A 14,706-nucleotide genomic window follows, 5' to 3' on the forward strand; every position below is an offset into this window, starting at 1 on the left:
TGAATTATACCTAGCTTCTATTCTAAGTAAATTCTAAACATTTTTTCAGCTGTTTGGTGTTGCATGGAAATGCATGTTTGTATAAATGTAAAGGCCAAGGGTCAGGCGTAGTGTTAACCAGTGACAACAACCTCCCACCATGACAAAACACTGATAGTGATGGAGGTTTGTTTGGGGTTTGTTTGCTTGTTTGTATGCTTTGTTTGTTTGTTTGTTTTTTGCAAGAGTTCCTTTTGTACTCTATGCTAATATTTTGTCATATCATTTTACACTAAGCTCTACTAAGACTAGTACAATTATTGTGACTTGTTACCGAATGCATGGATGCGCACTGTCCTGACCATTTGCCAAGTGTGCATGCATGCATCCATGTGTTAAGCTAACAATGGTAGGGTAGTGTAGAGTGGCAAGTGTAACAAAATTAGTGGGGGTACATAAGGAACTTTTTCCATTTTCTTTTATGACCAAATATTGATGCTGAAAATCCTAGCCAATCTGACAATTTCTGATTAATTTTACAATCTGAATGATCAAAGATTTAAATGATCATCTGTCACATTCTCTTCATGCAGGCTCTTGTCAGAGGTTTCATCTGCAGGTGTAGATACAGACGACTGATGCTTGCTGATGTAGACAGGATATGCGAGTCAAACTGTGGGACTCCCAGCAATCCAGATGCTATCAGCCGTTTCTTTCCAGGTAATTCTTGGGACAATGAGTAAATGTATGCAAATATGTTCACTGTACTGTAACTGACAGCAAGAAATTATTCTTTTCTGGCAACCAGGGATAGCCTTCTCATTGCTGCCCAGAAAGCAGTACAGTTTTACATGACAGGTTTGATTCCCACTGGTTCCTTTTTCCGACATGTTTGTTAACATTATGTAAATCAGCAGTTTGCGATCTTCCTAATATATTTGTGCTGCTTTACCATGATTATTGTGATCTTGATATCAAGTGGCACAAGACAGAAGCAGGAAACTGGAGATATGTACCACCTATCCTTGACAGCTGTTTATAGCTTGTGGAAGAGCATGTGCAAAAATAAAATACAAGGGATAGGAGAAGACACATTTCGGTTTCAATGGTACTGGCCTGATTGATCCTTCTCTAATAGGGTCTAAAAAGGTATCCGTGACCAGAAGAACAATTGAAAAAAGAATGTGCTGTTAAGGAATGCATGAATAAATTGTTGTTACTCACTGAATTTTATTCAGTCTATAGTGAGAAGTTGTATGGTTCATCACTGTACAGCAAGAAACTGTAATTATTCATTTATTAACTTACATTATGCATTTGGTGTATTTTAGTTTCTGATGCAGCCCATAATGAAACAAGGCACATTATACATCATTTGAAATCTTTGATTTCTTAGATGCAAAAAAACTGAATTCAGAAAATCAGTCTTGTTCATTACAAATGTATCAGGTTTTCATGGTGACATGTCGCAAGTGGAGGATGAACTATACTCTTATACTCCTAGTGTATTACTCTTTGAGATTAATTCCTTCTTTTCCCGTAATAGATTGATTCTCCACTGGAAATGACAAAACTTTAATCGTTCTTTAACCCTTTGAGGACAAGTCCCGAGTATACTTGGGCAGGTGTCTATGGGAAATGCATGTTGTAGCAAAATATGTCCATCCTCAATGGGTTAAGGAAGTGGAACAATGGAGCTTTCATGATCTTTATTGTTGCTGTTTCTTCATTGTTTTGTATCCAACAGCTACTGAGGCTTACCAAGCCATCAAGAAGTTTCTGTATGTCTTCAGTGACAAGAATGAGAGTGACAAGAAGGTTTGTGGAATCGTTTTTATTTCTCTTTCTTTTCATTTCAATATAAAGGTATCATTGGAAAATTGATAAGGAGCAATACATCCATAGATCAGTGTTCATTCATCAGGTTATGGGATTGCATCTTTTCTTAGGTCTGTTTAGACCAAGCAAAGCTCATTGTAGTGACCGAATGATGGATTTAAGTGAGTAGTATGCAAAGACCAAGCAAAGACTGTAAAGACTGTTCAAGCACCACAATTCTTCTCAAAATGGCACCAATAATGTACTTACTTCTTGCGATAAATTCGCATACAAAGTAATTGGTTACTCCGTATTTAAAGACACAAAGTGAGAAATTAATTTTATGGAAACCTTACTCGCAAAATTGTAAAGGTATGTTTCGATATCATGACAGTACCCTAAATTGTACAGTGATTTGCCTACGTCTGTTAAACAGTCCAGCAGCCTTACTGATTTCAACGAACGAATTAAAAAAAGATAATGTGTAGGTAGATTTTGAACTGTGAAATATATTTGTATGATGAACATAGAGGAATTATTCAAAATGAATCAATGAATTTCACAAGGTGATATATGATCGTAAAAGATGCTTGGTATGACATGTTAATTGTTAAATGTAGGCATATAAAACTTGGACCCCATGGAAGAGCACACTTATCATATACAATCTGAAATGGGCCACCACTGTTACATATCGTCGCTGGGGTGATAAGACCTTGTATCTGCAATTTTGGTGAAAATTAGTTTTTTGGATTAATGGTCAAATAATGGGTTAAGTGATGTCCTGTCCAAATCCCAACCGTCTTACTCCAAAAATGAAGCCACCACGACATGTCAAAGGCAAGGCTATCCCATTCGCCACAGTGCTTTGGCCGCCATGTCTTTTGGCTCTCCTGAACATTTGACATTTTGTAGATCTATACGAGGTCTTATCGCCCCAGCGATGATATCGTCGGTTGAGAATGATAAGGGCGTTAAGTGACCACAAAACCCATAGTGTTCGAGAAGACTTAAAGCCCTTCTCATTCTCAACAGACGCTATGTTATTATCATTTCCACCTGTCAATTTGTTTTCATTGTGTTTTGAAACTTCACATCTGATTCATGTCACAATTATGTCATGTTCAACTCATTTGAGTGTATTTTGTATATAATTTTACTGTTTTCCTTGGAAATCAAAACAAACAGTTGTTGGTAAGAGAAATATTTAAAGTGTGTGCCAGTTATGTTAGGTAATAGATTGAGACGATCACAGAATGTGTGAAGCTTGATTCATCTGTTTAGATGTTTTTAAAAAAAATTATATATACCTATGATTCTTTAAGTGCTGAAGATTTCTCACATACTCTCTGCAGTGCCATTATACCCTCAGTCTTCCGTCATGCTGTATCTCTGTTTTGTGTGCAATAATCATTATTTCCATTTGCAGCGTTTTGAGAAGGTTTGCCGATATGTGATTGCTAGCATGGAGTCAAGCAAGGACATGAAGGTAAAAAGAAACTCATTTTTATAGGGAAGAATTTGAAGGGGGGGGGGGGTGGTCCACTTTGGCTGTTCTGCTTCAGTGGCAAGATACAAATTGGTAATCAGACAGCAATATTGCATGTATGCTTTTGTAGTTTCATTACCATACATGTAGCTGTGTATCATACATATTCTTATTCCAACAGACACAAAGGTTTGCTTGTCAAGCAATTTTCTATCAGAATTTAAAATACCCATAGACCTCCACCAGTGACACACCATGGTTCCGCTCCCGGTGATTGATTGAATCTTAAAAAGACCCAGTGAGGATGACTTCAATCTGATTTCAATCATTTTAACATTGGACGCTATTATATCTTTCTCCGAGATGGCTACATTTGAAGTGATATCACATTTAGATGTGTATTTCAAAACAACAACAACAACAACAACAGCAACAAATCTATAACTTTTGTTATGTCCCTTTCATACTTTTTTTTCCCAGGTGTGGTATGTGTCCCTGGCTCTCAACAAAGAATACGTGCTGCCATGGATACACCAACTCAAACAGATACTTTGGATGTGTGCCTCTCAGCTGAAACAACTCAAGGTCAGTAGAAAATGTATATAAGGGATATATGTATAGAGAGATTTGATAAGTACATGTATTTGTATGTAAATTTCAAGCTGTATACTTTTCACATTATTTTGCTGTCCCTACCCAGAATCTTGCTAAAAGCATCTGCAATGGCAGAGATGCCTGCCAATACAGTGTTATAGCATTTGGTTTGATAGACAGAGTGAAATACAATTAAAGTATGACGATATCACTTCTTGAAAGTTCAACTTTTCATCTTTCGAAATACAAAAGAATAATGCCAATATCAAGCACAGAAAACTCCACAAAAACACTTCATCACTTGGAAAGATGTACTACTAATTGATTTAATCCCTACAAAGATGCTGAATGATGATCCCAAATGGGCGAGAAATATGTGAATGCAGTATAATTTTTTCATCAATGTTGATGAAGTACATGTAGCAACATTTTACTTGCCCATTCTTACCAGGGAAACATTTTTTTTCTGACATTCTACTAACCCAAGGCAAATGGGCTAGTGTTAGTGTCAAGATTTCATGAAAATCTAATATTTGTCTTTAAAAAAAAATTGATTTTTTAGTATATTCCATATGTTTTTTATGTCAAGAAGTTGGCATCTCTGTGATGGTAATTGTGACAATACTACCATATACTAGTACTCTTTAAAACATAATGAAACATTAATCAGACTCCTCTATGACTGCTTTAACTTGCATTTTGATGTTTTGAGCATGGAAATTATACATGACAGAAGCAACCGAGGAGTTTTGTAGTGAGGGCAGTGACAATGAAAGGTGAAGAGGTTTTGCAATGTCACATGATGTTGCCATCCAAGTAAACTACTGTTTGTCCTTACGATATTCTTGTCTCTTTACAGCCTGACCTTCCCGTAGCAGCCAAAAGCATTGCCCTCTACCTACACATGTTGGTCACTTTCACAGACACAGCGACCTGGAAGATATTCAAGATACCCAAAGGTACATTAGTGTGCCACTGAAATTCCTCTTTGACACGCAATGTCAGTGTGGCCTCTGTTGATTTGGGTAATGATGTGCACATCACAAAATCGTTCACTGTTGTTGAGTAAAAAAGGTATAGACCCATGGACAAACATCGTCAAATTCAAATGACATAATGACATAATAGCATAATGCATCTTCCAATACTTGTATACAGGGGCAGTTGCTCAGTGATATATAAGATGTTCATACAATGCAGCTGTTCAACCTGTCAAATACAATTATGTGATGAGAGGCCTACAGAAAAGTAAAAGAGTACCGGCAACAGAACAGCCATAAGGGAAAATTGTGTGAAAACATGACAGAAATTGTGCAGGAGTTAACCAATCCCTTTGCGTGCTTTGAATGCTGATAAAAACAGAAAAAAAAAAAAAAAACTGGCACAGAAGGGGTTATGGAGGTTGCTGAAGACTATCGTTGTGTTTGCATTTGCTAACCAATGGAGGACAACTTCTGGGTGGAGAAGCAGAATGCATGATAGAAAAAAGGATAAAGAACATGAAACCAAACTTCTTTGAGGATATGCAGTACAGGATGAAAGTGAAAGTTTTTGACTCTGTAACGTTCAGATCATTGCCAATGAGCAAGGTCAATGCGTTCATCCAGAACAGAGAATGCTGGAAGAGGATTTACCTGTATCACATGAAATGGGATAAAAGCCGTATCATAGTTGTGTCAGTCTTTACAATATATAGGCTGATACAATTTCTCTTAGAAATATGCAATGATACCATTAATGTTAGATGGATGAGACACGAAGGTTATCGTTATGGATCTTATTGATGATATCTGGTTAACTGCTCTCGGTGAATGATACAGTTACAGATTACGTAGGGTGCAATGAGTCTCAGTGAACTTTAACGTAAGAATATTATTTTATTGTTTTTACTTTTTTAATCAATGAAACTGACAATCAATTTTGATAGCTGATGCCCTGAAGTCCAGCATGGGTCAGATCTGTTCCAATGTGATGGGCCACCTGACCAGCAAGGGGCTGTACCCTGTCCTCCACACCCTGCTGACCGAGGGACTGACCAAGAGACAACCATCCCTCTCACCGATCATCCTAAATGCCACCATCACGGTAGCATGGAGGTAGGTAACAAATTAACACAAATTTGCTCTAAAATAAATGGTATGCATTGTTTGTTGAGAGCCATAAGGGCACAACTCTACAGATGTGTAATGCAGTGTGATTGGTTCTACACACGTGTACTGTATTGGTTGTCTTTCTCTGATCACAACATGGTGCTTTCATCTTGGTGGGGTTAAGACTCAATATGTGACCCATGGGTCATAAATTACTGATTGTAAGGATATCCTAATACTCAAGAGTGGTTGTACAAGGCCTTGCCCATTTACAGTTATGACATAAACTGTTCTCATGTATATGCGATTAATGCCTACATAATATTATAGTTTACAGGCAACATCCACTCGAGGATTTGTCATAGAGTATGTGCAAGTGTGTCGCCAGTAGATTTGGAAGGTGTAAGAGATTATTACTACATGTTGTGTATGGCTTGTTAGTGATGAGGATATCTTAACCCATTCCTTCCGCAATTCTCTGAGTGCCTTTAATGCCCCCAAACAAGATTCTTTTTGCCCATGGACAGAGAGGGAGACAGGTTGGTAATCCACCCTTGTGAAGGCAGTCAAGTGGTACATTGTATCCCCCTTTCCATGGTCAACTACATGTGCCAGTGAACAATAGAAATATCGATAGGGTGCGAGGTATGAGTAGAGTGTGCGCTGATGAGCTCACAGAATCTTTTGTTCTACACAAAACCAGGCTCCTGAATGGGGTGACTGGGGTCAGCGAACACAAAAATCTAACTGATCTCTGCCTTGATCGCTATGTACATGTTCATACGAGTTTACAGCAGAACAAGCGAAAACTAGATCAGGAAAAAGGTAAATAATACTGTGAAATATGCATTTTTCAAACAAAAGGAGAACAAATGCTAATAGAATAAACTCTGATCTTTTTATCAAACCCACTTTTCTGGGCATTTTAACACAAAGAAACATGAATTTAGGCCAAGAAAGCAGGCACTCTTGTCTTCATCTTGGGAACCTGGTATACCAGGTTCCCGTATATCAGTTGCTCCCATGGGAACCTGGTATACCAGGTTCCCGTAAGGAACAGGTTAATATGTGTGTTTGTTGAACATGAGTGGAAGTCTGTTGACTTCTGTTTGACTTCCACTACGTACCCTTCCCCTTCTCCTCTCATTCCCTCTTGTCCATTGTTTTGTCATAATGACAGTTAGAAGATCTTGAAATCTGATGCATGGAACATTGGACTTGAAGAAGTGGTTCGCATAGACCAAGTCTGGTTCCACTTCAAGTTTCTTTTACAGCAAGTGGCTGTATGCAGGGTTGACCCAACAATAGCCTACCGTCTTGTTAATTGCAAGTGACAGCTATATACAGAGATATCCAGAATGACATTAACTCTTTACATGTATGTACTACATTTGCAGGCCAGACTCAGTTGGAGCGTGCCAAGGTCGCATCTTCTAATCAAAACGCACAAACCCGACCAAACCGATCGATAAATTGCCAAATGTCACAGTACAATGAAAGTTTTTCTCACAATTCCATTCCTGTCACGTAGTAGTGTGCATTTTATGTGGTGATTGACTCTCAAGTAGTGTTCCCAACTGGATTTGCGAGTAAACATAGGACTGTCACTGCTGAACATGTTGTCTAAATTTCCTACCAGTACTGACAAGTGCTGCTCATTCTGTGTGTGTGTGTGTCTTGACATTGGTAGGCCGCTGGTATCCAGTGGGTTCTCCACCAATCTCCTTCACATCTTCATCAGCCACATCCTCCCAGTGCCTGGACTTCTGCTCCACCTGTCATCAGGGAATTCAGAGGTGAGACAAGTTTGATAGAGCCACATGGAGGGTTTTCCCCAAGCGGAGTATTAAAGATTTTGGACGGAATTGTGCCTTTAGTTTGCCATCGCATGGAGGAAAAGTAAAGAGAATAGAACGTGTAGAATTACAGAGTAATCACACTTCAGGATGTGCCCAAGATGCCTACAGACTTATGTTTTAGTCGATTTCAGTTATTACTATGATAACCTTTTTTTTAATGAAAATCAAACAAAATAATAGAATTTGAAAAGAAGAGAAAGGAAGTTTATGAGCAAGAATCTGTTGGGATTAAAATTCACAAGATTCAAGTTTGTTTGTTTCTTTCGTACCTGGGTTTAATGACATTTCTGAAAGTGCAGACTTCTTTTTTATGAGCAGGATGCAACAAAATTACCCTACAATATTGTCAAAATATTCAAACTGTTTGATGCTCAGCCTAATATGAATGGAACAATCAGGATAGCTAGTATGGGAAAGAAAACAAATATTTTTATGTTTATTCATGTGTAAACTCCTTCCTGTTCATCTGTCTGTGTTAATCATACAGTCATTGAATCTGATGAGAAACAGCGCCCTCTTGGCTCACTGCTTGAAATTCCTGAGCTCCGACACTGGGTGCAGCATGGTCCTTACATCGGTTGATGCTACGTACGCACTGTGTCTTCTTGGTGAGTCCACACATGCCAGGTTACTCAATAACCTTTCTATTGATCATTTCTACAACGCTGGCCAAGTCATGTAGTAGTCAGAGCATTCTGTAAAATATCTTTGCTGTAAACTCTCATTATCCCCCTAACTCTGCTTTGTTAACCCGTTGAGGACAGGCTGATTTTGCTGCAACACGCATTTCCCATATGACTTCACTATACACTTGCCCGAGTATACTCGGGACTTGTCCTCAATGGGTTAAACAGAAGTAAAAACAAAGTGAGATACCTTTTGCTTAAAGGTAAACCAGTGGATCTCAAGATGTTCTTGACTGAACGACGTGCCAGATGCTTATGACTCAATTTCAGTCATACAATAATTTCTACAAAAAGTTTACCCCAACCTGCTTACTTGGCACATGTTGACTGTGAGGTAAGTACTTTCCCTTTATTCCATTAGTGCTTGGTAGTGGTTGCATAGACATGATTACTTTAATGCAAATGCAATTCAATAGCTTGTCGTGCCTCTTACATTAATATGGGGTCACATTGAATTTTAGGGGAACTGTCATACAGTTGTATGCAGCAGTGGTCATTTTGTTCGTTCTGTTTTGTCTGTACAGAACCTCCCGGACCACCTGCCAGCTTTCATGGTAAATATTATACAGCTAATAAGTAGAGGACATACAGAACAGTTGTAGTTTTAGTTACCAAAATATTAAAAACCAGTAAATTGATAGAAAGATATTGCATCCTTAGTTTTTTAGCATATGATAAAATCTGAACAACACTTAATCTATTGGTCACTGAAACATCCGAAACCGCCTCTCCTTTTTTTCCATATAGTTTTATGGTTTTCCATTTTTTATCATACTGAATATATTTAATTATATAATTTGAAAAACATGTCAAAGGTCAACAAAAGTATGTCAGAATTACTTCTGTGACATGCCATTCTGTTGGTAAAGTCATAGGTAGGCTTTCAAATAAACATGATTTATAATAGACAAAAATACATATGCAGCGAGCTAACCCTAGCTACACTGTATTCTAAGTCATTAATAGAAAGTTGTTGAAATGAGAGCAATATTGTTGTACCTTTCAGGGAACCATAGGCCATTATGTGCAGAATCTTCAGTGGCTACATGGTTAAATGAGTCCTGAAGTCCCTTCAGATAATGTTAAGTCACACATACAGGGAATAGTTAGTTTGAATTGTGTATGCATGTATTGTGGGTTGATCATTACTTTGTTTTATGGGAAACTTTATGCATTATTTGTTTGTCTTGGCAGAAAGTGACCACTGTACTGTTGAATCACTGTCTCACATTTGTTGGCAAGAAGAAATCCAACACCACATCCTGGCATCCAGTGCTAGGCTGGTTCTCACAACCATTTGACAACAGGTCAGTACATAATGAACTTTGTTTGTTTGTTTGTTGCATTTCCATCTGAGAAGATGGCTGGATAGCTCATATTCAGCTGCACTAGCTGATCTTCCACGGGGTCCAATTGGATGTGAGGTGGGACCACTTCACTGGTTGGTGCACCCTGCTCTTTGCGATGGATGAATGAAGTGGGATCTTTTATGTGCATGCATTGTGACTCTCTCATACACGGGACCTCCACTTTGTGTCCTATCCAAGGGACAGAGTGTTTTGCCTCTTACTAGAGGGGATGGTATGATTACACACCACGTTGCTCAGTGAGACCCTGGAATCGAACCAGGGTCCTTTGAATCCTGAAGCAGACACGCTACTGACTGAGCTATCTTACCACCTCACCTTATATGCCTTATATGCCAGACAGCTTGAGTGCTTCCTCTATGGATTGCAGCAGATGCCCTTAACCCGTTGAGGATGAGTCCCGAGTATACTCGGGCAAGTGTCTATGGGAAATACGTGTTGTAGCAAAATCAGCCTGTCCACAATGGGTTATGCTTACTGACCATAAAATCCTGATCACACTATCCCGTAATAATCCCTGATAAAATTGTCAAATCAATGAGCATGAAATGGTCCATCTACACGTAATATAATCACAGCCAGCCTTTGGGATGAATTGACCAACAGCTCATAGGGAAAGCCCCTACTCAGGATAACTTATTTAGAAGTGTCTGTTATACACGTATGAATACATGTAAATTAAGCTATACTTTTTACAGTGCACTCCCATTATAACAAACACGGATATGACAAAATTCTGGTTACAACAAAGTGAAAATAAGGGCCGCAACAATATCCGCTGTATGTATTTTTATTGTTTATTTGTTTGGTTATAACGAAATTTAGATATAACAAAAGAAGACTGCCGGTCCAGAGGACTTCATTATATGGGAGTCCACTATACTACTTCTTGATGGATGCGTCCGAGATTGAGTACTCAGTGCCATGCTGATGCCACTTTAATAACTTTGTCCATCAGAAGTGTTTGCATGCCAGCTATTTCATGCTCAATTTCTCGTGCAATGCAATCAATATACTAGTAGTTCTGAGGTTTTCTTCCTCTATTGGCATGATACCGTTAGTCGCAAGGAAAGGACATCAGTTGTTTACATGTCTTATACTCTCATTCCTTCCCCATTACCTCATGTTTCATTATCTTGCCCCAAGATTTGCCTGAAACTGCCTGTGTTTTTAATTATTCTTTCTCACAATAGATTTGTATGGCAAATAAGAAACCATTATCAGAGCTACCAAGTCTCACGCATTCTGCGTGAGACTCAAGCATTTAGGGTCCGTCTCACAATCTCACACATGGCACCCATTTTTCTCACGCATTGGGTGAAGTATGCAACTTGGGCCTATTAATAATGAACCTAGCTCAAAGGATTAAAGTGATAGTTGCAATTGAAGGTATATTTCCCTTTTGTCTTTCAAAGTAGGTAAAAAATAGTCACTTAAGTATGTATCTGATCGCACCATTGAGAGCTAAAAATTGAAAAAGCTCCCTATAGTAACCCCTCCCACACCCTTGCTCGCATCGCGGGCACATGAGCGCGCGGAGACATTGGGTCAGGCAAATCTCACTCATACAATTTTTTTGAACTTGGCATCCCTGCTTTATGATAGTAATAATAGTAGTAGTAGTAGTAGTAGTAGTAGTAGTAGTAGTAGTAGTAGTAGTAGTAGTAGTAGTAGTTGTAGTAGTAGTAGTAGTAGTAGTAGTAGTAGTAGTAGTAGTAGTAGTAGTAGTAGTAGTAGTAGTAATAATAATAATAATGATGATAATAATAATGATAATAATAATAATAATATTAATAATAATAATAATAATGATAATAATAGTAATAGTAATAACAATGATGATAATAATAATTATCTCTGGCAACGTGGCCTAGTCAGTGCTAGAATTGACATCACTGGCGGGTGAGAAGATACCAGGATTGGTGATTTATTTGTGCTGTCATTGTATGATAGGTTACAAGATGCAATGGGTCATGTGACTCAGCAGCTACAACTCCTCTGGGGCCAGTCCGTGCTACATACCTGTGTGCTGAGGGTGCTGAAGGGACCAGCGACGGAGGAGACGCCCACTGCATCCAGCCCCAGCGACAGCAAGACACCGACAAAAAGTGAGGAATTTCCACCCAAATTTCTATAAAACTTGATACTGGATTAGACAGAGGTAGATGAAATTGTGATGATTTCTAGTCAGGAAGAAGTATGAAAAATGTTTTTGACATACTTACATCTGCTCAGTTGTCATCATGTTCAGCTGTGGTAGTGTGACACGGTAGCAATTAGCTGCAACCAGAAGCCCATTTTCCATTGTACAAGTCTCAAGAGACAAGGTCCCTAATCAACGATGTTTTCATTTCACTGTCTGTAAGTGTGTATCAGTCGCCTGTGATGACACGATAATTGTGCACTTTGTTATTGAGAAAGCGATCCCATGTCGCTGTCATAATTTCAACGAAATTCAAGTCAGTGCACTGTATAAATCTAACAAATTTGACAAGATTACACATATTATACACAGTAAGTTGGATGAAGAATTAAGAATCAAAGCAAGAAGCTGAAAAATCAGTGAAATAAATAACCCATTGTCCTTCAGCTAAGTTTCACCTTTTTGTTTTATACAGGTATATGCTTCCACTCCCAGAGGGCGCCATGGAAATTTCTTTTTTTACATTTAACCCCACCACGACTGCCCTCATATGAGAATCACAGCTAATTTGAATGAGGTCAACATACTGGTAATTGTACTGGTGGTCTTGTGCAAGGAGTCTGTGTCGTCAAGATTTTTTTTTTTTCCCAATAATATTTATTCGCTTCTATGCAAATGATACCATAGACAGTCATTCAATTTGGTATTACTGTACAGCGTAACAACTGATTATTGGTCACAATAAGCAAAAATAGTTCCTTTAGATATTAAAGGCATTCATTTTCACACACACACACACACACACACACACTTGGACAAATACATAATTCTTTATTAGTAATACTGTTTTTATACAACAGCTGTGTTTTTTGTCACCTTTTTTTTTCCCCCCAGGTGGTAACATCCTAAAGAAGCTGCAGCGAATGACGTCCAAGCTTGGGAACCAGAAGTCCTGTAAGAATCCCAACTCACCGGAGGTGGTCCAGGTGTGTGCCCTGTGCACCATGTACCAGACGGCACTCAGCACCCTCACAGAACTCAGACGGGACATACTTACAGGTAGGTGAGGTGCTGCAGTCACAAGGCAAGACACTGGAGTCGTAAGGTTGTGGGTTCAAATCCAAGCCAGTACCCTACCAATCTTGACAAAGAAAGATAACAAGTCATGTTATTTACTTGTCAAGAGCATAATCATTACAATATTTGGAAATTGCTTAGTTCTGTTTTGTTTTGTTTTGTTTTGGTTTTGTTTTGGTTTTTTTTTGTTTGGTTGTCTTTTTTACAAAGAGCTCACCATTTTCTTTAGTAGACTCTCAAATTGTTCATTTTTATTTTTTTTTGTATATGAATATTTGAACATGATTTATTTTGACATTTTAATTTCCACTCGTACATGTCCTGATTTTCTCTATAGTATATTATACTTTAAATATGTTGTAAGTACAATGTAATTTTGTTATTTTATTGGGCATGTTATCATCTGTCTTTGGGAGCAAGAGTGAAGCTTTTGAAGCTGCCCCGAGTTTTGAGAGTTTTCCCTCACTTCACAGTTGAAAAAAGTTTCAAATTCTCAAATGTTCAGCGCATCAAATTTACCCACTGGTAAACAAAGAAATGTTATGGATTTACTCACCTTGCTTTGAATGCAACTGTATTCACACAGGACTGAGCTACCGGGACCTGCTCCTGCCAAGGCTGTGGAAGTTCATCGCTGAGCTTGGTCCACATGGAGGTCTACGAGTGTTCCAGGACTGTCTGGCCAACAGTCCCACAGACCAACGGTCAATTCTCTCAGTGCTCATGCTGTTTTGTGACAGCGCAAGCTACCTCATAGCGTGAGTTGATCGGCTTTCTTGTCCGAATTAGTCAACTATCTGGATGAACATGTGGTGATTGTGTTCAACATGGAAATTGATTGTGTGTGTGTTTGTATAGTAGTAGTAGTAGTAGTAGTAGTAGTAGTAGTAGTAGTAGTGATAGTAGTGATAGTAGTAGTAGTAGTAGTAGTAGTAGTAGTAGTAGAAGTAGTAGCAGCAGTAATAGTAGTAGTAGCTTTAGCAGCAGCAACAGTAGTAGTAGTCGGTGGTAGTAGTAGAAGTAGTAGCAGCAGTAATAGCAGTAGTAGTAGTAGTAGTAGTAGTAGAAGTAGAAGTAGTAGTAGTAGAAGTAGTACATGTAGATCAGTGTTCTTTGTCTTCCTCATTTTGGCACAGTGTGCTGAGTTGATACTTTGATTATTGCATGTAACCAGAGGTGAACCGTGAGGGGTCGTCATCATTTGCCCATTTTCTGGTGTATATGTGTTGGGCGGACCACTTCACTCGGTGAAATAGCACTCTGCTCTTTGTGATGAATGAATGAAATGGGATCTTATGCGTATGAGTCATTATCCCCTCACACATGGGACCTCTGTTTAATGTCCTGTTAGATGGGACAACATGATTACACAAAACATTGCTTAACTAGTGCTCAGCAGGACTCAAACGCAAGCCATTTGATTTCAAAACAGACACACTGCTGACTAACCCCACCTCACCCTTCCCTCCCCCCCCCCCCCCCCCCCCGCCCTTGATATAAGTACATTGTATAAAGATCAGAAACCATAATTTTCATATCAGAAAGAGCAGTGATTTAATGTGCCAAATAATCATATGATACATGTGTAGAGAGACTGGTTTGCC

General features: G+C 38.7%; 1 protein-coding gene across 1 annotated transcript in view; it reads left to right on the forward strand.

Annotated features, from left to right (window-relative positions):
* Nucleotides 1-14,706, forward strand: part of LOC139735144 (ubiquitin-protein ligase E3B-like) — a 41,355-nt gene that overhangs the window by 799 nt on the left and 25,850 nt on the right. The window contains exons 2-13 of the mRNA XM_071645905.1: nucleotides 573-699; nucleotides 1,727-1,797; nucleotides 3,227-3,286; nucleotides 3,767-3,871; nucleotides 4,740-4,839; nucleotides 5,808-5,976; nucleotides 7,661-7,766; nucleotides 8,317-8,502; nucleotides 9,710-9,822; nucleotides 11,836-11,990; nucleotides 12,920-13,084; nucleotides 13,689-13,860. Of these exons, the coding sequence (XP_071502006.1) occupies nucleotides 573-699; nucleotides 1,727-1,797; nucleotides 3,227-3,286; nucleotides 3,767-3,871; nucleotides 4,740-4,839; nucleotides 5,808-5,976; nucleotides 7,661-7,766; nucleotides 8,317-8,502; nucleotides 9,710-9,822; nucleotides 11,836-11,990; nucleotides 12,920-13,084; nucleotides 13,689-13,860 (1,529 nt within the window). The remainder of the gene's footprint in view (nucleotides 1-572; nucleotides 700-1,726; nucleotides 1,798-3,226; nucleotides 3,287-3,766; nucleotides 3,872-4,739; nucleotides 4,840-5,807; nucleotides 5,977-7,660; nucleotides 7,767-8,316; nucleotides 8,503-9,709; nucleotides 9,823-11,835; nucleotides 11,991-12,919; nucleotides 13,085-13,688; nucleotides 13,861-14,706) is intronic.

The sequence above is a fragment of the Diadema antillarum genome, unplaced genomic scaffold (genome assembly GCF_040938485.1).
Source record: "Diadema antillarum isolate AM-2024a unplaced genomic scaffold, OU_Dant_1.0 seq00000565_RagTag, whole genome shotgun sequence".
Lineage (NCBI taxonomy): Eukaryota > Metazoa > Echinodermata > Echinoidea > Diadematoida > Diadematidae > Diadema > Diadema antillarum.